The 25,942-nt window shown below is 46.2% G+C and overlaps 1 protein-coding gene across 1 annotated transcript in view; it reads left to right on the forward strand.

The window, feature by feature from the left end:
• Positions 1-25,942, forward strand: part of LOC146817555 (uncharacterized) — a 414,447-nt gene that overhangs the window by 56,735 nt on the left and 331,770 nt on the right. The window contains exon 2 of the mRNA XM_085609212.1: positions 3,394-3,686. Coding sequence (XP_085465338.1) covers positions 3,394-3,686 — 293 coding nt within the window. The remainder of the gene's footprint in view (positions 1-3,393; positions 3,687-25,942) is intronic.

Below are 25,942 nucleotides of genomic sequence, written 5' to 3' on the forward strand. Positions count from 1 at the left end.
TTCCACCATCCAGGAACCCACCCTGCCGTGCAGCCTCCCCAGACCGGTGTGCAGAACTGCAATCCCAGGGAGAGGAGCCCACCCTCCGCCCCTATCCCATAGTCTCCACCCAATTGAGATCAGTACTCCACCACATCCCGCGCCATGCGCCTCGCTGCCCCGACCAACAGAGTAGGTAACAAGAACTCGAGGCAATTTGTCCAGCCCAGGGGCCGCACTGTGATCCCCGCAGGAGGGGCAGCAAAACACAATAAGGCAGAAGAGTCAATCAGAGTTCCCAGGGAGCACTTCGCACCCCACAGGAGCACCAACCCATCCGCCCCCAGGAGGTGAAAGGAGGAAACCTGCATGGCCTCAAAACCCACCCACCCACCCCCCACCCACTGAAGCAGCCCCAACTCGCCAGAAAAGACTACCCACCCCCCACCCATCAGTGCAATCAAAGAGCTCAACAGGAGCAACCAAGACAGTTTAGTCAATGGGGTACACCCTATGGGGGTCATCCAGGGGGCACACATATCCACCCTCTGCAGCCCGCTCCCCATCCGAGACACAGGAAGAGGGGGAAAGGGTGGTGCCTGGAATACATTACCGACCATCGGCCAGCACACGACCAGAACAGTCTCGATCAGTCATGAACACCGCCCAACAGGAGGGACGCCTGCGACGAACCACCAGGAAAAAGCAGAGGGGCTGTTTACTAGGTCAGGAGCCTGACCTCAATGGCAAGCAAGTTAGTAGTCAATGTTCATTCCCTCGATCAGCATCTTCCTCTTCAAGTCGTGCGTCTCGCACTTTCCGCAAAGATATCAAGAAGTCTTCCACTTGCTGTGGGTTCAAGAAGAAATGTTGCTTCGCTTGATGTGTGACTCGTAGCTTCGCTGGGTACAGCAACGCGTAATCAATTTGGAGGGCCCGGAGCTCTTTCTTGACTTCAACGAATTTGCGCCGCTGTTCTTGAACCACAGGCGTAAAGTCTGGATAGATAGTAAAGCTGACACCATCACAAGATAAATTTTGGTTCAAGCGTGCGGCCCGCAACACAGCGTCGCGATCCCGGTAGTTTAGGAGCCGCGCGATGATGGGCCTAGGCGGGGCGCCAGGACGGGGCCGCGGCCCGAGGGAGCGGTGGGCCCTCTCCACGATGAACTGTTTAGAGAGGGTCTCCGCGCCAACAGCGGCCAGTAGAATCCTTTCCACGTATTCCTCCATGCGCCCTGTATTGGTGGACTCCGGCACACCTACCACGCGTATATTATTACGTCGGCTGCGGGCCTCCAACTCCTCGTTCTTAGCGGCAATGACCCTCAGTACATTGTCCATTTTTGTAAGCTGTGTAGAATGGGCTGCAGTGGTATCATCATTATCCGATATTCGGCGCTCTACCTCAGTGATACGTTCCTCGTGGGCATCTATTTTCTGGGCGAACGCATCCACGCGTGAGGAAAGGCGGTCCACCTTGTCCACAACAGTGGCAAAGCCCTTCCTCATCTCCCGCATCATCTGTTGGAGATCCGATGTCGGAGAGGCCCCATCCCCGTCGGCCACCGGAGGGCCCTGCCCACCTCCAGCATCAGGTGCACTCCGCAGCCCCGCTTTAACAGCCGGGGCCGCAAAGGACAGTTTAGGCTGCTTATTGTCGTGCTTGCCCATCGTGGGCCAGGCGAAGGGGGACGTCATCCACCCCCAGAGATCGGAGGTCACACACGCCACCGGTAGGGCAGAGCCCGAGGATCCAAGGATCTGCCCAGCCCCCGCCGGCGGTCGCGCCGACGATGGCCCAGCCCGTCTCTGCGAGAAGAATGTAGGCAGGAAGCTCGGCGTCAGTCCTCGCCGCCACTAGGACCCCTCCAGCCAGCCCCTCACGCCGAAAGAGCGCCACGCAAACAGTGGAAGGGCCACGAGCCGACAACACTACCCACCGGGCCACAGTGGGGGAGGGGGGGCAGGATCCAGCCGGCAGGGGTCCGCAGGAATGGTCAGGCCGCGCTCAATGCGGACGCCGCATGTGTCGAAGCAAGGTCCATGCAGTCGGACCGTGACTCCGGCCGCCAGCGCCACAAGGGCACCCAAGCACCAAGCAATCACGGGGCCGTGCCACCAACAACAGATCCCCACGAGAAACGGAGGCAAACACAGCAGGAGGGCCGCTCCACCGCCGGGGCCCCAAAGCGTCGAATTCAGGAGATCCAGAGTGGGACATCAGGCATCAGGAAGCAGCCTCGGGAGCTGCACAGAGGGGGGGCCTCCATCAGCACCTCCGTCAGCACAGGGCACTCCAGAGGCAGGAGGGGGGGCGGCCCACAACGCCAGTATCCCCAAGGGACCACACCGACCCCTAATCCCCATCCGCTCCGGCAGGTCAGGCGTCCCTGCTCCTCCATCCGTCCAGTGGTGAGCGCCTGCGGGGGGGGAGGGGGGCGCGACCCAGGCCAACAAACAGTCCCGCGCCACTACAGTCCCCTCCGGCACCCGCCGCCAAGCTGACACTCCGATCCGAGCCCCAGGGGGGCTCCACCACAACAGCCTGCTCCGCTGGGCCCACCTGCCTCGTGGAATGCACCGGAGTCGCGTAGCTGCAGAGTCCGGCCGATCCCTCCACCTCGCAGCAGCCAGGGGTACGGTCAAGATCGCGGCACCCCTATCTCCGTCCCCAGAGGTCGGACAGCTCTCAAACTTGAAGCGGAGCCGCGTGGGAACACCAGCTACAACCCCATCTGGCCGTGGCTCGGACGGCGGTCAGGCAACCAGGATAATTTCAGGATCTTGCAACCAGGCTGCAGGAGCCTCACGCTAGTGCGGCCATACTGCTTGCGCGCCCTCTAGCGCCCCCAGTTAAATTCTCTTCTTCCATTGAAATAAGAGGGACACATTCTTTGCTGCCCCAAATATAGTGACAAGAATAGTGTCAGTCATTAGGATTTTTTGTTTTTTTTACAAAGATGCAGTAACTACCTTTGCTGGGCATCTCTAAGAAAGCCAAACGGGCAAGGAAAGGAATGCAAGGAGGAAATGTCAGGGGACCAAGAACCCGGGGCAGAAGAGGGATAAGGGCAGGGATCATTGCTGAACTAAAAAAGCCTCACCATAATTTTACTCCATTGGCACACCAAAGCCTGTGATAGCCCCGGCATGATGCCCAATGACAGATTGATAGCGGGATTGGGAAATAATATTGGAAAGTCAGGTGGAATCATCACGGTTTGTCTGAGGGCACGTTAAGGAGTGTCTTTAGCTTAGTCAGCTATGAGGGCTACTTCTGAGGCAGTCTGCAATCTCTGAAATCAATTATTTAAGTTGTCCATTTATATTGTGAGGTGTTTTTGGTAGCTTTAGCCATTGACCCCCCTCTTTTGCTAAACTTTAATACCCTGTTTGTTTTTTGTTTTACAGGTAGCCATGAAAGTCATTGACAAGAAAAAAGCCAAGCAAGACTCCTACGTTTTAAAGAACATGAAAAGGGAGCCACGGATACACCAAATGATTAAACACCCTAACATTGTTCAGCTGTACGAAACGCTGGAGACTGAGAACTCCTACTACATGGTGATGGAACTGTGCCTAGGGGGAGATCTAATGGACCGCATCTGTGACAAGAAGAAACTTGATGAGAGGGAAGTCAGAAAACACACAAGACAGATCATGTCAGCAGTCGAACATATGCACCGCCATGGGATTGTTCACAGGTAATTACCCTCATAGTTATCACCCATATGAAAGACTCCATACATTTAAGGGATCTGATGCTTCTCCACTTCATCATGGACTTCTGACCAAAGAGATTTTTAGCTTTCATTTGTTGAACTGAAGTTCTCAAGTATAGTTTTTCTGAGGTAACACCAAAATGCCGAGGACATGTTCATGTACACACAGTATGTATGTATGTGTGATATGTATGTATTTATTTATTTATTTATTTAGTAGCTTTGTATAGCACCACTAAATGCTTTAGGGGGACTCCAGCGTGCTTGTAGGAGAGTTTATAGTCTCTCTTGTCCTCCCCCTCCCCTCCGACCCCAATCTCCCCTCCCCCAGACATCTCAACTTCTAATGCTGTCTTCCAAACCCCGACATCCAAATACTCCCTCTCTCTAACGACCCACTCTCCCACTGGCATCTCAACTGCACACCCAGTCTCCCAAACTCACACTCTCTCTAATGACTGATCCCCTACAACCCCTAATGCTACCTATAACCCCTTTCCTACCTCCCGGCCCCCCTCCTGGAACCCCCTACTGTAATCCCCCCGGCCCCAACATCTCCCTCTCTTAACCCATTATCTCCCTCTCTGAAATACACTACACCCTGAACCTCGATGTTGTTTTTCTCCACACTCCTCATGCCCTCTTATTATCTCAAACCACTTCTCCTGATGCCATGAATCTCCCGTCCCCCACCACATCCCTTCCCTCATACGACAGCCGGAGCACTCCTCATACCCCCTTCCTGGCCTCACACACCCTCCGCACAACAGACCTCCCTCCGCGGTAAACACAGAACATTCCCTATCTCCCCTCCCCTGCGTTCCCCCATCCTAATTACCCAGACACTACTCATCATAGAATGTAATCTCTGAATATCTTGGAGCCAAACTAAAGGTACAGGGTTCTTACCCAATTCGACTACATAATATCTACCACCCTCCTGGCGATCCTCTTCCCTTCGCTGAGGAACTATCCAACCTCCTGACACAATCCTCACTATCCAACTCAAAAAATATCTTCCTTGGAGATTTTAACCTCCACTGGAATGATTCTGAGGATTCCACGATCAACCTCCTCACTAATCTTCTTGAGATTAATGACCTCAAACAACTGCCATTCCCCAACTCACACCAAAGGGACCATTCTTGACGCCATCATTACGAACAATGACTTGGCCTTCCTTTCCAAGATCATCCACATTGACTAGTCTGACCACCACCTTATACTATTCACCATCACTACCACGGCCCCACCCTCCCACTAAAAACATAAAACCCACAAAATTGACCAGAAATGTAAATCTTATCCCCCCTGATGAACTGGAATCTAAACTCCAAGCTTACTTTTTCTCACTACCCTCAACCAAAATGCAAACGAGCTGACCGAACACTACTATGAAACTGTCATTGATGTCTTGGACCAAATTGCCCCACCTAACCTAAAAAGTGGAAGAAATATCCCATCCAAATCGTGGTACAACTCAGATCTTAACAACGAAAGACGTTCGCTAAGACTGATGAAAAGAGCATAGAGACAGCTCCCCTCTCCCTCACATCTCGCATTTCTCAGATCAGCTAGATCTACTTACAGGAAACACATTTTCAATGAAATGGCATCCTTCTGCCATACACAACTTGATTGTGCCAAAAATAGACCCAGAGAACTGTTCAACATTGTTCGTACCCAAACATCCTCTCCCCTACTTAAGCTGACGGCCTCTACTGCTAGATGCAAAGAAATTGCTAACTTTTTCACTGAAAAAATCGCCAAAATAGATCAATCCTTCCTGTTAACTCAGATCCCTCCCAATTCCCAACTTTCTACTGATGGTACTTCAAAAGCTCATTCCTTATTAACTCTACCCCCTGACTCCTCCTTGCACTTACCCGTTACTACTACACCACTTGCAATCAACCACTTTAACTCAAAGCTAAAAAACAATGCCTCCTGGCTCAATTTCCATGCTTTTTCTGAGCTCAAAGTTTTTAACATCATTGCTAAACTAAAACCGTCTTCTCACACTAAAGATCCCCTTCCTTCTAACCTTGTCCAAGATCTAAAGCACATCATTGCCCCATTTTGGACTACAATCATCAACTCCTCCTTTGCCATGGGGTGTGTCCCTATCTTCTTCCAACTCGGACAAATCACTCCCACTATTAAAAATTCCAATGCCATCCCTAATGACCTTAACAACCTCTGCCCTATCTCTAACTTCCCCCTTCTTTCCAAAGCCCTCGAAAAATGTACCCTTCTCCAATTGGACAAACACATCGACAATTTCAACCTACTGGACTCCTTGCAATCCAGCTTCAGAAAAGGCTGCAGTATGGAAACTGTTATGCTAAACATAGTCGATGACATCCACCGCTCCCTTGATAATGGCAAAACCTGCCTACTTATCCTCCTTGATCTCTTCGCTGCATTCGATACAGTTAACCACTCCGCTCTAATTAATGCGCTCAAAGTTCGCGTTGGCCTCAGTGGTACTGTCCTTAAATGGATCGCCTCTTATCTCCAACACCGAACACAACAAATCAAAATCTACGCCTGCCTATCAAACCCCACAACTGTCTCTCTAGGTGTCCCCCAGGGATCTATTCTCTCTCCCTCTCTCTTCAACCTCTTCATGGAACCCACCACCTCAATGCCGATGACACCCAACATTACTATAAGATTAAATCCCACTCAGATGTGCTGCACCTCAATAACACCCTGACTAAGATCCAATCATGGTTCCAATTCAATCATCTTAAACTCAACCCTAAAAAAACTGAAATCATTCTTTCTTTAAAAAAAAGACCCTTTCCCCATCCAAACTTGGATCTTTGACCTCAATGCCCTCAACTGTTTGCTCTCCTTATCCAACTCAGTAAAATCTCTTGATATCACCATTGACAATAGCTTAACTCTCAATGTCCATATAAAAATGACTTAAGGAGCACTTTTCACTCTCCGTCTTCTCGAATGAATGAATGAATGAAATGAGTTTTGTCATGCGCAAACTTTGCCCAATGGGCGTCAAGGCGCCTAATTCAAATAATACAGCTCGCAAATCAAACCAGCATTCTCTCATTGGTAGGCTTTGGTAAAGTACCACGTCTTAAGGGCCTTTTTGAACAGATCAATTGAGGGAAGAGTTTTGACCTCAATTGGAAGAGAGTTCCAGAGTTTAGGAGCGGCAACAGAAAAAGCTCTCGCTCCCCATCTGGCTAGCCTTGTGCGGGGCACTACCAGTTGAAATAACCCAGCAGATCGAAGAGATCTGGTTGGGATATAGCGGGTAAGCAGAGACCCAAGTGCATCGTCCGTGCCAGCCGCAAGAGCTCTGTATGTAAGACATAGAATCTTAAAAAAGACTCTATGCTGAACAGGGAGCCAATGAAGATCTGTCCTAGCAGTCGTGGTTGAAGATGCCAAGGGAAGGGCCAGAACAAAACGTGCTGCAGCATTCTGCACGATTTGCAGTCGATGGATAAGGCCCTTGTTGGACTCCACATACAGGGAGTTGCAATAATCGAGCCTGGAGCCCACAAGAGCGACTGCAATCTGCTTACGAGCCTGGAGAGAAAGATAGTTACGGATCCTATTTAGAATCCTGATAACACCCCAGCATGTGGCCACGGTCCTATTTACTTGGAGCATCATAGAGAGTGAGGTGTCAAAGACCACGCCGAGATTTCTGGCTAATTGGGAGGGAGTGGGGCAGGTGCCAAGAGATGAAGGCCACCACTCGCTCGACCAAGCATCTTGGTCTTTCCCAAAGACCAAGACCTCTGTCTTGTCGCCGTTTAGCTTTAGGGAATTGATGATCATCCAATCTGCCACATGCTGCATGCATGACCTAAAGCTAATGGCGGATGTATGGACAGAGGAATGAGCCAGTGACACCATGATCTGGGTGTCGTCGGCGTAGGACACCACCTCCATCTCCTGCGATCTTACTAGTCTAGCAAGGGGGGCCACATAGATGTTAAACAGGGTCGGACTAAGGGCCGACCCCTTTGGCACCCCACATTGCAATGACTTGGCAGGGGAGAGGAAATTTCCAAGCTTTACTCTCTGTTCTCTACCAAGGAGAAAGGAGTTAAGAAGATTCAAGGCAGGCCCAGTAACCCCTGCCTCCCTAAGCCGAGATGTTAAAATGGCGGGAGACAGGGTATCGAACGCGGCTGTGAGATCTAATAGGACCAGTATTGTAGTTTGGCCACTATCCACTTTACGTCGGATGTTGTCTACTACAACAGTGAGTGCGGATTCGGTACTGTGGTACTTTCTGAATCCGTGCTGTGTGTTATCAAGATACTCACTGGTCTCAAGAAAAGTGGAGAGGTGGGAGTTGAGGTGTGCCTCCAATATTTTTGCAGGGGCAGGGAGCAGAGAGATTGGCCTGAAGTTTTTAAGAAGGCCAGGATCCAAAGACGGTTTCTTAATGAGAGGCTTTACAATAGCCTTCTTCCACACTGGTGGAAAGGAACCCTGGACAATAGCCCTATTCATGACTTCCAACATGGGCGGAAGAATGCTGTTTCTGCACTCCTTCAGTATTTTTAGCGGTAATGGATCCATTGGGGAGGAAGATTTAGTCCTATCGAGTAGGAGGTTCAGTCCTTCCAAAGACAATAAGGGAAATTGCCTGAATAGTTTGGAAGGGCCTTTACCCAAAGTGTCCAGACTGGCTATAGCAGAAGGAATATCCTTATCCAAGGAGTGGCAATGGGCTTCTAAGGCGATGTGAATGTCCGAGTTTTTGCTGTGAAAGAAGTCAGAGATGTTATTACAAAGATCCTGAGAGCTAACTACAGGATCAGGGAGTTGGAGAGAGCATAGTGAATCAACAATTTTAAAAAGTTCCCTGGATGAGGTTAGGGAACCTGTAAGATTGGAAAAGTACTCCTGCTTTTCCACTACAACTCTCTGTTTGTAGTCCCGTAAAGCGGACTTATGGACCTCTCGATCTTTCGGATCCCAGGATTTCCTCCAGCTTCTCTCGCTGCTCCCACACCCCTGCCTTAGGAGTCTCAGATGTTCAGAGAACCAGGGTGCAGTGGGTTTCTGCCGAGCTACATATCGAAGGGAGGCGGGGGCAAGCTTTTCCACTGCATTGGTAATAGAGTCCATAAGTTCTTGAGCTGCCTCATCCGCATCCTTCGAGGAGAAAGATTCCGAGATCCGAATGTGAGAAGCAATAGTGTCATCGGTAATATTTCTAAAGTTTCTCCTAAGAGTAAATGAAGTAGCGACATGATTAGCTAAGGGCAGGGCAGGAAGAGCAAGTTCAAGCGGTACTGCAAAATGATCTGTCCAGACCAACGGCAGAGGCGGGCCAGTAGATAGCCTAGAATCACTAGAAAATACCCCATCAAGAATATGGCCAGCCTTGTGTGTTGGGCTGCTCACCAACTGAAAGAGGTCACAAGCTCCGAGTGACTCAATTAATGTCAGGGTATCCTTTGAGTTGATTTCATCAAGATGGAAATTGAAATCACCCAAGATGGAAAGATAGGATTTTCCAAAATAAGGTTCTAGGATTCTGAGGAGATATGAAGAAAAATAAGCCCTAGGGCCGGGTGGCCTGTATCTGAGTATCCCAGTGAAAGAGACAGATGGAGCACATAAAATGCAAAAATAGAGTGCCTCAAAGCGATCTCCAGGCATTGATAGAGATTTAACAGTGCAAGAAAAAGAAGATTTAAAAAGAACGGCAATTCCTCCACCTCTACGCAGTGGTCTATCCTGCCTATGGAGAGAATAGCCATCAGGAATGGCCAAGAGTAGATCGTGACCAGAGGAATCCGAAGCCCAGGTCTCCGTGATAAAGACCCAGTCCGGCTGTCTTTCTTCCACAAATTCGTGGAAGGCAACATTGTGCTTGATCAGCGATCGCGCATTAATTAGGAAACCGGTTTTAGGCAGCGAAACAGAAAGGCATCCCGAGCGCGAATGGGATCTAATAGTACTGGGAGCGGGGCAGCGAAAGGAAACCTTACATGTCATGCATCGCTGGGAATGTAAGATGCCTTCAGGAGAAAAGCGGTGAGAGCATCGCTGCACTGATGGTCTAAAAGCCATGAGTTCCGACATAGAGTATTGCCTAGGCACCTCATAGAGTGGAGGGGGGGTGCCAGCCGAGTCCAGCCCGCCCTGCAGCACGTCCTCAGCGCGGACGGGCGTAGACGGGCTGAACTCAGGCGTAACTCCGGCGGAAGTCCGGCGATCCCGCTGCGCGATGACGCTGTGCGTAGGCATGGCTGCAATCATGTTGGCCGAGCCTCCTAAATGAGGACTAGACCGCGATGTGGCTCACCCCTCACCTAATATGGCCGCCAACGAGACAATGGCGAGGGACCCGCGAAATGCGGTGCTTTTCCAAACTACCGTGCAAGTAAGGATGACAGTATGCAGGTAAGCGTGGCCGGCAATGTTAAAAACAGGGGAAAAATAGTGCTAACCAAAAATAACCTAGACGACAAAATGGGAGTTTTAAAATAAGCAGGATCTACACAATGACAAAGCGCTGCAAGGAAATGCGTTGAGGCTGAATGAGAGCTCGCCTAAGATTTGCCTGCTATTTATGCTGGTCGAGCACTTTCTCAAGAAAATTAAACCCTTTATTCCAGCTGATGACTTTAAATTGGTTGTCCAATCACTGGTCTTCTCGAGAATTGACTACGGCAACGCTATCCTCAATGGAATCTCCAAGGTCCATCTAGCCCCACTGAAATCTGTGCTCAACCTAGCGGCCAGGCTCATCACCGACTGCAAATGTTTTCGACCACATCTCCCCTGCCCTTAAAGCCCTTAAATGGCTTCCCGTCGAAGGCAGATCCTCCTACAAAACTGCATGCATAACGCTCAAAGCCCTTCACCAAAATACCCCACTGTACCTCTCAAATAAACTCAATAAGGTGGGCTGCTCATGACCAATAAGAAGCACCAATGCTCTCCTCCTTGTTCCACCTCTGTTAAAAAAGAAAAACCCACAATCTCACTCCTTTTCAGGAAATGCCCCAAACATCTGCAATGCCCTCCCCAAAGACCTGCGATGTAATCCTTCATACGTCAGCTTTAAAAAAGACCTCAAACTGCACCTTCTCAACAAATATTGGGGTCCATAACTCTTGCCTCGGACCCCCATCCCACTTCCACCATTCGGGTCCCCCTCTACTTTCCTAATGTCTCCCACCTCTCCCCCTACCCACCTTCCTTCTATATTCCATTGGCTCTATTCCCTCCCTTACCCACTTGTTCCCCACTGCTCCATTACCCATACTTTCCCATCCCCTCCCATACCCTCTCTCCATCCATAATTACCCACTTCCACTTTTTGTTTCCCACCCCCTATTCACACCTAACTACTCACCGCCTGTAGTCCTTTATGCATCCCCCATCTCATATTACAGTATAAAATTTGACCACCTATATCCATGTTATATATGCAGATAGCTCTGTTTTTGCCTATCTGTTAACTTGATCTGTTTCAATTCAAGTTTTTTTGTTAACCTGTTGGATTTCTATGCTATTGAACAATTGTCTTATGCCTTACTATCTGCCTACTCATGTAAAGTGCTCTGATACCCCCTGGTCTAGCCAGCGCTATATGAAACCTTTAAAATAAAAATAAAATAAAAAGGTGTCCGAAGCTGGAGTCGGATCAGCTATAGATGGGACTTTTTTCAATGTTCCTCAGTCACACCCCTCGTTCTGTGAGGAGATTGGTAGAAGAAGTAGGAGGTGAGCATTAAGAGTTCATTTTAGGCGTTTCCTAAATTCCTTCCAGCATGGTGCCGCCACCGTGATAAGGTTTGGAAAAGGGGGGGCCACTTCCTGAGACCCTTAATCCCACTGAGCATCCTCTGAGGGTCAGACACTTAGGGGTTTCCCTAGATAGTCATGTGTACATTTTTTTCCACATCAAAATACGCATTTTTTTCCAAACTACGTGGCACCTAGAGAGCAATGGGACTGTGTGTTAAAAAAACATTAAATAAAACAAAAGTAGTGGTTGCTAATGCGGCCCCATATTTTCATCAAATCCAGAATTACTACATAGGAGGGAGGTTTCCCCCCAAAAAATGAATCCATAAAATAATTATACGCACTAAATAGAATATAGATTAGCCATTGAACGAGTATCAAGGAACACAGATTTGTCAGAACAGATAACACTTGACAGCTCATTTATATTCATATTGTTTAATCATATAAGATAGAGAATTTTCTTATTATAGGTATATGTTATGCTGCTTTAAAATATTTGTAGATGTCTAACTCATCACTGCTTAACCGGGAGCCAGAACAGTAATGCAAAGTGTTACACTGTATTTAACCAAAAATGTGATACATTTTTAGAAGCGTAGTTTTTTTATAAAAACATTCTCCGCATAAAAAAATTAAATATACCTTTAAGATGTTTTTTTTTTAAAGTCTCTTCCTGGAAGAATATTACAGCTTTTTTTCTGCTAAGATGTCGATTAAGAGATGGACAGAGCAGTATCTCCAGGTGGACAATAGCTCCACTCAATTATAAGTCGCCCAGTGTTCCGGTATCTGGATTTTCTAGGTGAACTTGATCATATGAGGGGTTGATCACTCACCCAAAATAAATGATAGTGATATCACCGATGAATAAAAAAAAGATACTTTTCTATCAGCAGATAGGGTCACAACAGTGAAAGAAAATCCTGAAGTGAATCCTTGGATTTTTGGAAAGGATAAAACTTATTTTGAGAGAGGACGGAATGATTTTGAAGAGTGTTGAGGAAGGGGCACAAACAGATATGATGTCAGCCTATCTGAATGAAACATGTCATAGGAAATCATGGTACCATAACATCAACATAATTCAAGGTAGCGTGCAAAGAAACCTACAATGTCTGGAACTACTGCTATCGATCCCAGGGGTTATAAGAGACTTCCCCAAAAATGATTTCATGTTTTACCCACTCTCTCCAATATATGGTTGTTTCCATGAGGCACTTGGTGATGTTTCCATATGAGACTGATTATGCTCCAAGGCTGTTATCAGAAAGAAGTTCTAACATTTCAGGCTTCCACAACAAACAAAGCGTGAGGTCTACAAAGTAGCTTGCAAGGAATCTCCATGTAATTTCCAGATAGCTTTCAAGTGAGTTCTTCCTCAAGTGACAAAACATATAGGTGCCGATTCTGATCCGGGTCGGAAAGCACTCCGGCCGGACTTGGTTCGGTCAGACTCCCATAGAAGTCAATGGGAGCCAGTTGTACGACGCGTACATGCGCTCCCATTGACTGAATGGGTATGTCTCGAACTAGTGCGCCCCCTACAGTGGGTACGCGTCGGTGCCATCTGCACCGTACATGCCTGTGTGGGGGAGACCCATGTGTCTCGCCTGTGAGCGAGTCGTACGGCTGCGGGTGTTGGGGGTCCAACGCGGACCCCCTAAGTCCGACTCCAGGAGCTTTTGTGAGCCGGACGCTCTGACTCGGTTGAGCTGTCCGATTCGAGCATCGTACTCGTTTGGTCGAGAATCGTCTCCATTGCACGCGTTGGTTTGTGTGCGACTGAGTCAGACGGATCGGGTCGGAGCCAGGAATGAGTCGGTCAGAGAATTCGCGCATCTTTGCATCGTACTTCATCGTCCGGACCCATGTATGGATTGGTCGGAAAAGAAGCATCGGAATCGGATCCACTACGGCCGAACCCGATTCGATGCCCTTCCGACCGAAATCGGAATCGGCCCCATAGGGTCTGACTATGATGATGATAGGACTGCCACCGTCATTCCGTAGGTGGCGGTCCCACCTCCATCTGGCCCATTGGATCCGATTGCCGCATTAGGATGCAGGTGGTAAGAGCTCGGCTGACGGAGGATCACGTCAGGGCAGCGGTCAGACTCCTATTCTGGGAAAATACGGCAGTGCCTGCACCCCCGTAGGGATTAGGATGTTCATTTCCATCTGCCCTTTCAAGCCAGGCAGAAAGTGACTTTGGGGGCCCTAGCAGGGCCTCTTTCCCCCTTGCCCTCCGCTATGGGGCCTTGGGGCACCGATGGTGCCCCCCTAAACCATGCAGTGCCTGTCACATGAGGCAGGGATGTTTTAAATGTGTATAATTTGTATTGCAGCATGTGCTGCAGCCCGCAGCACCTGCCGCAATGCAAAATATTCACATTGCTACCACCATGAAGGCAGTCGCATCGTAATGCGGGCGGCGGGACCACCGACTTCTAGTTGCGAGATCCTGCTTCCGCCATGGTGCCGGTCGGACGTTGTAATCAGGCCCATAGTATTGACAGACAATATTTACAAAACATGTGCTTCTATGCTCCAATGAATCATGTGGTTTACCAATTTGTCTGTCACAATGGTGGCTTCTGCTCCCTAAATTAGGTTGCCACTGTGGCCCCTCAATTGAGGAGGTGCATAGTAATTCCTCTGACAAGGGCAATAAAATATACCAGAAAAAGACTTCCTCCATGGTAAGGGTGGCTGAAGTGAAAGAAAGAGGGAACATGATTTTTAAAAACACCAGGAGACCAACACTATTTGGTTGGTTCCTTTAGCCAAAGACACAAAAAGCAGTAGCCTCAAATTATAGCCTGTAAGTGTCAGAGTGGCGGTCCTCTAAAGGTAAGTACCATTGTTTATCCTCAGTATTAATGAAAAGATGTGGAGTGCCAGTATTCCCTGATTCCCCGGTACAACGACAAGAGCAAAACAGAAAGCAAAAAAAGTCCTGCTTCTTAGTGGAGTGGGGAGCCCTCATACTCTATGCCATACTCTTAGCCACTATCAAATGTCTGCGTCTCCCAAAGAAAGAAGCTGCCAAAGAAATCCTGATTTTCTTCAACACACTGAAATGTCTTTCAAAAATGCATTTCCCAAACCATCTTCACATTTAGCGGAAAAAGATGCCAGGCGAAATTCTCTTTCCTGCACCATATGATAAATGTATCAGGAATGTGAGAAGTGTGAAGCAAGATTTTGATACTCTTTCATTCACCAATATAGAACACCAACTGACTTACATGCCACAATCACAAAAAGCATTGACATTTGAAGCCTCACTCCTGGCTGAGGATCAGTTTTAATAATTTGCCAGTGTAAAATCTACCACCCTAATAAATACCAGTGAAAACGTGCTAAAAACAGATAAGTGTTTTCTAACACCCCTATAAATCAAATCATCCCTCAGCGATGACAGGGAATAACAGAAGAAGAATGTCTTACTCTTCCACTTTCCTGAGACGAGACAAAGTCGACTTGAGTTTTCTATATGTATGTACTATATGGCCTTTGTATGTGTTATGCCCGCTAATAACTTTGCACACGTTTGACAAATCTCAAAGAAACATTCCAGACCTAAAGCTTTTTCTAGGGGGTGAAAAGAATTAAGGGGTGTTCCAAACATAGGTTTTCCCACCAATGCATTTTCCATAGACTTTGTAACGCACATAGCACAAAAGTGGCTGTGTGGATTTCAATGACATTTGGCAGTAGATTGGATTATGGTGTGCATATTATCCTTTTGGGTACTCCAGGTAAGTGGGGTAAGTATATTTAAAGTTATAATGCATTTTAACTTAGTGATATCTGTTGTTGTGGTACTTTTGTGAAATGTAACTAAAGTACCATGGTACATGACAATGACAAGGAATTGTATGATTGTCTAATAACTGCCATTACAAACGTTAAAGGCAACCATGTTGTTTTAAGTACACTTTACCCGTGTGCTGGGTTAGGGCCTTAGGTATAGGTTAGTATTAGCTTTTATATTTTTCCCTATCTATTACCTCTTTATTAAATACATAGTAGGAAGTGGAATTTTTTGTATAAGTTTATATAAATTGAAAACAAAAAAAACATGGAGTACTGCTGTGCTACCCAGGGAGTACCGTGGTACTTGAAAAAAACAAATTAAATGTAAATAATTAAACAAGCATTGTAGTGTACTATATTTCACAAAGAATAAATTTTTACGTAAGTAATCTTTTTTAGAAAGTGGATGGAGTGGTATGGAAATACCAGCAAAATATCGCTCAATATAAAAGATTTTTTTTTTAAAGTAAACATTTTCATAAACCAAGGGCCTCATTTATGAGGCCCTATCTGCACTATTGCACCACCAGCACTTCACTTTTTTTTTATGTCCAGCGGCACAATGTGTCACTGGCATATTCATAAGGACACTTAAAGCCCCGTTATGTGGCTTTTCATGGCCTTATAAATATGTGCTCCCTTTCACTCAGAAAACTGCATGAAGGGGCGTTCCAAGCAACATCCATGGCTTTTTGACACTGCTCCAGATTAATGAGAAATCGTAACTCTGACGCAGCACCAAAAATGTACGCCTCCCAAGGGGAGGCTTGAGGGTGGCACAACGAGGAGAAATATCTTTATTTATCCTTTTTTTCCTCTTTATATCTGTGCTGCATTCTGCAGTACAGATAGAAAGAGGAAAACACCTCTTGTGATTGTTTTTGTGCAGGAAGGTTTCCATGCCTGACAAAAATAATCATCTCTGTAATGCAGGCACCCTTGCACCATTGTGCAAAGGTGCCTGCATTTGTGCACGGCAGCCAATTGTGTGCCGGCACAGGGGGAAAGCACAGGAATGTGCCGTATCTAGTAGATACGGCGCATTCCTGCCCTCTTTTTTTTTGCTATAGGGCAGTGCAGCAGCAAGGCCCGCTGCACTGCCCTATGGTAAAAAAAAAACCATAAATGAGGTCCACTGTATTTACTAGGTGTTAGCCATAACTTTTGAAGACATAGAAAATAATTATAAGCATATTTCCCTATGTGTTACTACTTCAATAAAGTGGTAATTGGTAGGGAAAAGTAATAACACCTAATACTCACCTATATCTAACACCATAATCTGTCCAATCCATAAAGGAGGCGCTAGACCTGATCCGAATAATTATAGTCTAATAGTGCTCCTTGATAATGAAGCTAAATATGCCAGCTTGCTTCTGGAGGTTCTATGGCTGTGTGTTTGAACAAAATGGTCTAATCCCACTGAACCAAACAGGGTTTATGGCAAAATCTGGCACGGTAACCAACCTAATATTGATAACAGTTTTGATGGATAAGGCACCCGCTATAATTTCTTTGATGCACTGCTGCTTTGTCTACTTTAAGGCACCATTTGACAGAGCACCAAGGAGCCGCTGTGAGCTAAACTAGAGAGTTCGGCAATGCCCTCAAAACATTTGTAAGCCATAATCCAGCTACATGCCGATACCTGGATCTGCATCAAACTGGTAGTTGGTGCCTCCTTATCCAGGAAATTTGGACATCATGGGAAGTGAAGCAGGGGTGCGTGCTAGCCCCCTTGCTTTTTAATCTATTTATTGCAGATCTACCACAGGTGCTTGATGCTTTCAACGGTCACCTCCCAAAAATTGGTGAGCAAACTGTTGTACGTGAAGTGCCTTGCCCTCTTCAGTCATACAAGGGTAGGCCTCCAATGGCTGCTCAAACAACTGAACAACTAACCAACCATTAACAACCTAGAGGTGAATCTGAAGAAAACAAAGGTTGTAACATTTGGCACAAAAAAATACCAGGGAGGTGGATGGTTTTACAATGGTAACAAAATGTTGTCAGATCACACCTACAAGTGTCTAGGGGTGCACATCGATGTCAGAGGTTGTTTTGTAAAGCAGTGGAATGTAGTCGAAACAAAAGCCCTGACACTCCAGGTGATTTTAATGAAATTACCCAAATCACTACTAGGGCCAAGTCTTTCCCCACTACTGGAAGTTATGAGGGCCAGAATCTCTCCTTCATTAATTTATGGCAGGAAGATTTCACTGGGCAGGAACAACAGTTTTCTGAATAAACTTGTTAAAAAGATATACAAACATGTTTTCCAGCTGCCTTAGTTCTCATCTACTTTCCAGATCAGGATGGAATTTGGCCTCCCTGACCAACAGGCTGCTGGGCCCTATCTCAACCTGTCTCACAAGCTGTAGGGGATCCGGGCTGACTGCCTGGATGCATTGTTATGGTCTGAATTTAGTTCCAGAGGGCCAAGTCAAGCACATATTTGGTTTCTTGAGGATTGACAGCAATTATTCAATGTGAAAGATCTCTGGGTCAGTAACCCTAGCCAATTAACCTTGAAAACAGGCATCAGAAAACTTGTTCACCTTTAGTCATTTCATTCAGGTGCAGCATTTATTGCCCAATGTAGACTTGCCTGGGCAGTCATCAACAGGTACCAGCCAGCACCCCAGCATCATATCTTGCCTGTACTTATGCTATCCATATGAAGGGCAAGATTCATGGGCCTTAAGTTAGGGCGGTGGCTGTTCTTGAAACATCTAGCCAGTTGGCATCAGACAGCTGAGGAAACAACCTATAGATGCTGTAGCAACGAATCCTTCAAATATCTTGTGTACTCTGCCCAGCATTACTGAACGAGCGCAGGACCAGACTACGGGGAGAGTTTGCACATGCCGGCAGGTCATCATTGCCTCCCTAAACTCTGACAACACAATCTTGAACATCCTGTTAACAAAATTTGTTACCATCCTTTGTTCTAATTTGCCCCAGAGAGGTAAAGGTCCCCGGGGCTGTGGGGGGGGCTTCAAGGCCCCACCACTTTACTTTTCATTAAAGCCCCGGGGAGGCGTCGCCCCCTGGGCTGCGGGGGGAGCCCCACAGCCCCCCGCATTTTGTAAACATTAAGCCCCAAGGAGGTGGTGGTCCCTAGTAATGAGGGTTCCGAGATGCCCCCATGGACAAAATAAAGGAGCCCCAGGGACCACCACCTCCTATACGGGCCTCCCCCACATTTTTTCACAGACCAGCCTCAGGGAGCTTATGGTCTCCGGGGCAGATAAAGCCTCAGGAGGAGAGCCCATGCACCCCTCCCCTCCTTTATCTGCGTAATGCCCCCCAGACCTGGCCTACACTGAGTCCAATAATGAATGTAGCGCAGGATCCTGCACTTCAAAAAAAAAAAATATTTGGTCAGGTCCATGGATCCCGCTGAAATGTTTAAAAAAATACATTTTTGGATCCACCCCAAGAGGCCTACCCTGCCCCGCCCCTTTCTTAGCTTTTTTAATCTTTTTGTGGGACTCAGTTCAACCAAGTCCCAAGATGGGTGTCCAACACTTCCTGGTTGAAGTGTTGGCAGCCAATCAAATTTCAGTAGGAATTTCGGCTCCCAGATTCTATATTTTTTAAACTTAAATATCTCTGAAACTACTGGACTGATTTACACCAAATTACAAAAAGCACGCTTTCTTCCAAATTTGGTGTAATTCCGTCCAGGGATTCAGGCTGTACCCGTTGTCAAAAAATGAAAAATCCCTCAGACATAACATGGGGAAAAATGCATTTTAGGACCCCCTTTTTCCTCGGCCCCGGCTGGACGGATCACCCCGAAAGTTCCAATACAGCAGCTGCACCAAAAGGGAAGTTTTTCAAAACTTTCGTGAAGATTCGTCAAGCTGCGCCAAAGTTATTGGCAAAACAAAAAACGCTTTCCTACGGAAACTTTGGTCCGAACTATACCTACTGGCGACAGGCAGTAGAATATATATATATATACAAAACCATTGAAATTCCCCCGTTATAGTTAGTTCAGCTAACTATAACTCGCGCGCCCGCAATGCACTGCTGATGACGTCACATATTACATCACTCATGACATGGTCAGTGACATCACTCATGAAGGCTGTGTGGCCCCCCTTCTTTTTCTAATTTACTGGCCCTGGGGACCCCATCCCCCAGGGCCTGCACCCTAATTTTTTTTGTTGAAACAAATAAATTTGGCCCTCCCAAGGCCTTAATCGGCCCCGGGGACCCCAACCCCCGGGTCATGGCCTTTTTTTTAATTTAAATTCTTTAGGAGGGGGCTGCGTTGCCCACCTCCTCAGGCCACTTATGGCTCCGGGGACCCCATCCCCCGGGGCCGGCCTTTGTTTTTTAATATTTTAAATATATATATATTTATAGAAACACCTAGGACATGCTGGACAAACCGTATGTACCTATCACCATGACGATTTGCGTGATATTCATTAAAAGGCGACTATGCATAGAATGAATCCACATGGAATGTATTTACACCGCTAGTGAAGCTCTGACGTGTCTGACGCCCTTCCGTGCCTAATCCCGGCGCCCCCGCCGGTGGGTACTCTCCAAGTAGACACCCTTGTCGTTTATTTATACAAACATGGGTAGCTATTGACGGGCACATTTAATATACACGCACACCAAGCCATTCAAAGGGGATTCGACAAAAATTCGACCAAGCTATGCAAGAAACCCCCTCACGGTTATAAAAAACACATCCACCGCCGGATGTGTAATACTTTTTATTTTACTCTCTGGAAAGGAGACGAACCTCACTTGAGAGTCACAGCGTGCTCCTGGCTGAGCCCAATGCTGTGTTACACCCACCAGTGCCCGCCGATTGCCTCACACCTCTGTGTTGTATTCCACCAGCTAGTGCGTATGCTATGACACTCTCTAGCCCATGTGCACTGTAACACCACCCCGTGAATATGCCACACTTGCCTTCGTACGGGTTATATTGCCCCATCTAACGTGCCTTCCTCGATATGTATGTTATAACGCACAGCGCTATGCCATACATATTACAATCTGGGATCCATATCTTTGTCACAGTGCATATGCAATGTTACACTCCCCAGCACATATTTTATATGACAACTTTAGAGACTAGTTATGTTACACAACACTGCCCTGTGCATATTACACTCCAAGGCGCATATTGCATAGCATGCGCTAGTGCCTGTGCTATCTCGCGCTCTCCAATGAATCTGTCATTGCGCACAATGTATTGCATATTATATTTCACGCCCCAGTTCATCTTATATCACACTTTTTGGTGCATAGTTTATACCATATACTACATCTTTCATTTTCAATCGTGCTCTCAGGACTATGTTCTATATAAAACTGCGTCCACCTACCCTTTTCACGGGCATTATAATTTGCGATGGGGGTGGAGGTTCAGGGGGTGTTTCTGCCAAGTGAGCCCAGAGTCACAGTCACAAACGTCCTCTTCTTCCTGAATAAAAGTGAGATTATGCTGCATACTTGTTCATATTTTAAATAGTTCGCACAGACACACATTTTAAAAACAATAAAGTACCTAATACCCACCTTCTCTGAACAGTTAGCTTGCTGCCCCATCCACCTCCTCCCTATCCTCTGTTGTCTGAATCCATAGACTAGCCTTCTCCCTCCTGCCATGCATGGTCTGATGTGCTGCCTCTGCCCTCCATTTAGCATGATGTACCAGTCCACTCCTCCTGCCCTCCATTGCCCAATTCTATGGCCCATCATTGTCCTCCTGCTTAGCCTCTGTGCTTAGCTTGCTGCCCCTATTCTCCTTCCCCCTGCCCTCCAATGTCTTTGTGCATGCCCCTGCTCCATCCTTTTTGTCCACTATGTTCCATGGCCCTGCCACTCCTATCTACTCTGAGTGTTCTGTTGAGCTGCCACTCCCCTCCCACCTGCCTAGCATTGTCAGATGACTGTAACCTGTCCCTGCCACCTCGACCCTGCCTGTCCACAAGCCATGCCCCTATCCCCTTCCTCCTGTCCTCCATGGTCCATTTTACTGCCACACCCTTCTGCCCTCTCTTATCTGTTGTGCTGCAACTGCTCCTCCTGCCTGCCCCGCACGGTCTGTTGTGAGGCCCCTTTCCCTGAACTCTCTTGTCTTTGCCCAGGTCCTGACCCTCCCTTCTATCCTCCATGGTCCTTTGTACATGCCCCTGCACCCTCCTTCTTGCCCATCACAGCCATTCTGCTGCCACTAACCCTTCTGCTTGCCATGCATGGTCTTCTGTGCTGCCATGGCCCCTCCCACCTTCCCTGTGTGGTCAGCTAGCTGCCCCTGACCCCCTCCCACCTTCCCTCCATGGTCTGTGTGTATGCCACCATAGTCTCATTGTTGCTCTCCATGGTGTGTCTTGTTTCTAGTGCCCATCCTGCCTGACCTCCATGGTCGTCTTGCTGCTCCTGCCCTGCCACCTTGCCCCCAGCCCTCTGTTTCCATGTGCAGACCCCCTATTCCCTCCCTCCTGGCTTGTCTGTTCCATTGTAATGCCCCTGATCCATCCCTCCTGCCCTTTATGGTCTGTTATGCTGCAGATTTCTCTCCTGTCTGTCCATTATGGTCAGCTAGCTACCATTGTCTCTTTCCCAACTGTTCTCTGTTGTCCATGTGCATGCTCCTGTCCCCTCCCTATTGCTTTCTATGGATTGTTGTGCTGCACTCCTGTCCCGCATGCGCTGTGTGGTGTATTGTGCTGCTGCAAACCCTGATGCCTACCCTGTAGGGTCAGTTTGGTGCACCTCTCCATGTCCCTCCTGTCCTCTGTTATCCGAGTCCATGTCCCTACCCCAATTCCTCCTGCCTACCATGATTCAATGTACCATACTTGCGAACATTTTGAACTTGGTAAGAGGGAGATTTTGAAAAAAAACTGGGGTATTAATTTTCCCCTTTTAGTTACATTGAAAAAGAGGAGATTGTAGACAGGAGACAGATCAAATAAAGCCCATTTGAGCTTAAAAACATTGGACGTTTCCTGGCTGAAAAGGGTCTGTTGGCATGTATGGTTGTACTACCACTGCCTCTTCCTTCTGCCCACAATGGTCTATTATATTGCCACAGCCTCTCTTGCCAGTCCTGTATTGTTGGTTTTTTGCCCCTGCCCCCCTTTCCACTGCCCTCCATAGTCTGTTGTGCTGCCACTGCCCTTCCTGCCTGCCCAGTGTGGTCAAATTGTTGCCTCTGCACTCTCCTACTTGCCTTCAATTTTCAGAGTCCGTGCCCCTGGCCTCTGCCTCTCAACAGTATCCCAATGAACAACTAGATTGCTAACATTCTATATTTATTACAAAAGTGTGGAACGCCTGACATCATCTTGATGTAATCTAAACTGTAATACCTAGAGTATTTCCTTTAGAAATTACATATATGAGAGGGTCTTATTTGCATCAAAATTATGGTTAGTGCTCTAAAAAACTAAAATCAGGACACATTTTCTGAGTTTTCAAATAGCGACAAAGAACTTTTAAATTATTTGTAATCTTTATGTTTTTTTATCCAGTTGACCACTTGATTAAATGTTGCACCAATGGCGAGAGGGTGTGGTGTTACTTCCAGAGCTGCAGACTTTGCAACTGGGGAACCAGGTTGGAGTTTCTGCTTCAGCTCAACATACTGTGATTGTGGTCCAATCACTTAATCTCCCCATGTCTACAACCAAAATGAATTTGATCTTGTGTGATGTAACCAATGCTCATGTAAAGCATTCCAATACCTGACAAGTCTGCACTATATAAAACTGCAAATACACAAAAAATAAGTGTTTTGCACACTTATATCATTGGGCTACATGTGGGCTACATCTGGGTGATATTTGTGCTGCATTTAGGCTCTTTTGTGTCTGGTGGCCATCTTGGGAGATTTATTTGTTATGAAGTTTCCTAATTACCTCATTTACTGCAGTCTCCTCAGTAGGAAATGCTTTGATTCCATCAAGAAGGTATTCAGATATGTCAAACATTTCCCATAAATTCTGAATGTTAGCACTCTAGTTGCTCATTAGATCACTGTAGTAAAGCTACTGCTCACCACGGAAGTCTGCTGCTGGTATTAAAAGTGCATGTTTCAGTCTGCATATCAGAATTTTTTAATGAAATAGAAGAGGATTTGAGAAGTCACTCAAAATATACCCAAATTTTTCTTTCTTCAGCACTAATCATAATTTCAATTGCAAAATTAACCCCCTCATTGTGTTCCTTTTTAAATTAAATGTTTTAAATGTTACCAGTTTATTCCAATCAAGATGGCTTCAGGTGTGCCATACTTTTGTCATAAGTAAGACAGTACGCGCTCTAGTTGTTCTTCAGAACACTCTGGGACATTCTGTCATTAGGCTATACTTGGGCTACATCTGGGTGATATTTGGGCTACATTTGGGCTCTTTTGTCTCTGGTGGCCATCTTGGGAGATTTATTTGTTATGAAGTTTCCTAATTTCCTCATTTACTGCAGTCTCCTCAGTGGGAATACTTTCAGTTTTTTATTTTGGTTCCATCAAGAAGGCATTCAGATGTGTCACACATTTGCCATAAATTCTGTATGTTAGCACTCTAGTTGCTCATTAGATCACTGTAGTAAAACTACTGCTCACCAGGGAAGTCTGCTGCTGGTATTCAAAGTGCATGTTTCAGTCTGCATGTCAGAATTTGTTTATGAAATAGAAGTGGATTTGAGAAGTCAAAATGTGCCCTAATTTTTCTTTCTGCAGAACTAATCATAATTTCTATAGCAAAATGAACCCCCTCATTTTGTTCCTTTGTAAATTAAATGTTTTAAGTGTTAACACTTTATTCCAATCAAGATGGCTTCAGGTGTGCCATACTTTTGTCATAAGTAAGACTGTTAGCGCTCTAGTTGTTCGTTAGAACACTCTGGGACATTCTGTCATTGGGCTATACTTGGGCTACATCTGGGTGATATTTGGGCTACATTTGGGCTCTTTTGTCTCTGGTGGCCATCTTGGGAGATTTATTTGTTATGAAGTTTCCTAATTTCCTCATTTACTGCAGTCTCCTCAGTAGGAAATACATTCAGTTTTTTACTTGGTTCCATCAAGAAGGCATTCCGATGTGTCACACATTTGCCATTAATTCTGAATGTTAGCACTCTAGTTGCTCATTAGATCACTGTAGTAAAGCTACTGCTCACCAGGGAAGTCTGCTGCAGGTATTCAAAGTGCATGTTTCAGTCTGCATGTCAGAATTTTTTTATGACATAGAAGAGGATTTGAGAAGTCAAAATATGCCCTAATTTTTGTTTCTGCAGCACTAATCATAATTTTTATGGCAAAATGAATCCCCTCATTGTGTTCCTTTGTAAATTAAATGTTTTAAGTGTTACCACTTTATTCCATTCAAGATGTATTCAGGTGTGCCATACTTTTGTCATAAGTAAGACTGTTAGCGCTCTAGTTGTTCGTTAGAACATTCCGGGACATTCTGTCATTGGGCTATACTTGGGCTACATCTAGGTGATATTTGGGCTACATTTGGGCTCTTTTGTCTCTGGTGGCCATTTTGGGAGACTTATTTGTTATGATGTTTCCTAATTTCCTCATTTACTACAGTCTCCTCAGTAGGAAATACTTTCAGTTTTTTATTTTGATTCCATCAAGAAGGCATTCAGATGTGTCACAAATTTGCCAAAAATTCAGAATGTTAGCACTCTAGTTGCTTATTAGATCACTGTAGTAAAGCTACTGCTCACCAGGGAAGTCTGCTGCTGGTATTGAAAGTGCATGTTTTAGTCTGCATGTCAGAATTTTTTAATGAAATAGAAGAGGATTTGAGAAGTCACTCAAAATGTGCCCTAATTTTTCTTTCTGCAGCACTAATCATACTTTCTATGGCAAAATGAACCCCCTCATTGTGTTCCTTTTTTAATTAAATGTTTTAAGAATTACCACTTTATTCCAACCAAGATGGCTTCAGGTGTGCCATACGTTTGTCATAGTAGGACTGTTAGCGCTCTAGTTGTTCTTTAGAACACTCTGGGAAGCTGCAGTAGAACACAAAGGAATCAACTGACAGTCTCTGCCCTTGTTGGATGTACATGTTTTACTGAGAATGTCAGACTTCATTCTCACATGACTGAGAAAGATAATGTGAATTTACAGAAAATATGCTCTCAGTTAGCTTATAGATCACCTTCCAAACCTCTGTGGGAAAAGCATGAGAAAATAGTTTTCTCTCAAACATGATATCACAGCAGAAGGCTTTTTTACATGGTAAAATCTCCTTAGAACACACCACAATTCCTAAAATGAGTATGGTACCATCAACAAATGATTTATAATGTAACTAAAGTTTTAAAACCTTCTATTAACTGCAATGCTTTTAAATGAGGTGCTATCATGTATATTGGTCCCAAGATGGCTGCCAACACTTCTTGGATGAAGTGCTGACAGCCAATCAGATCTCACGATGAGATGTATGGTTAGGCTCCGCCCAGATATATATGTGATTTTACTTTTGATTTTCTCAGGAACTACTGAACGGATTAACACCATTTAAGAAAAAGGCACATGCCTGACCTGGAGACTACCTCTTTGCCAAATTTCAAGTAATTCTGTTCAGCCGTTCGGGCTGTACCTTCGACTAAAGGTCCTATGGGAAAATGCATGGGGAAAATGCGTTTTAGGACCCCCC

Source organism: Triturus cristatus, chromosome 6, assembly GCF_964204655.1.
Source record: "Triturus cristatus chromosome 6, aTriCri1.1, whole genome shotgun sequence".
Classification (NCBI taxonomy): Eukaryota; Metazoa; Chordata; class Amphibia; order Caudata; family Salamandridae; genus Triturus; species Triturus cristatus.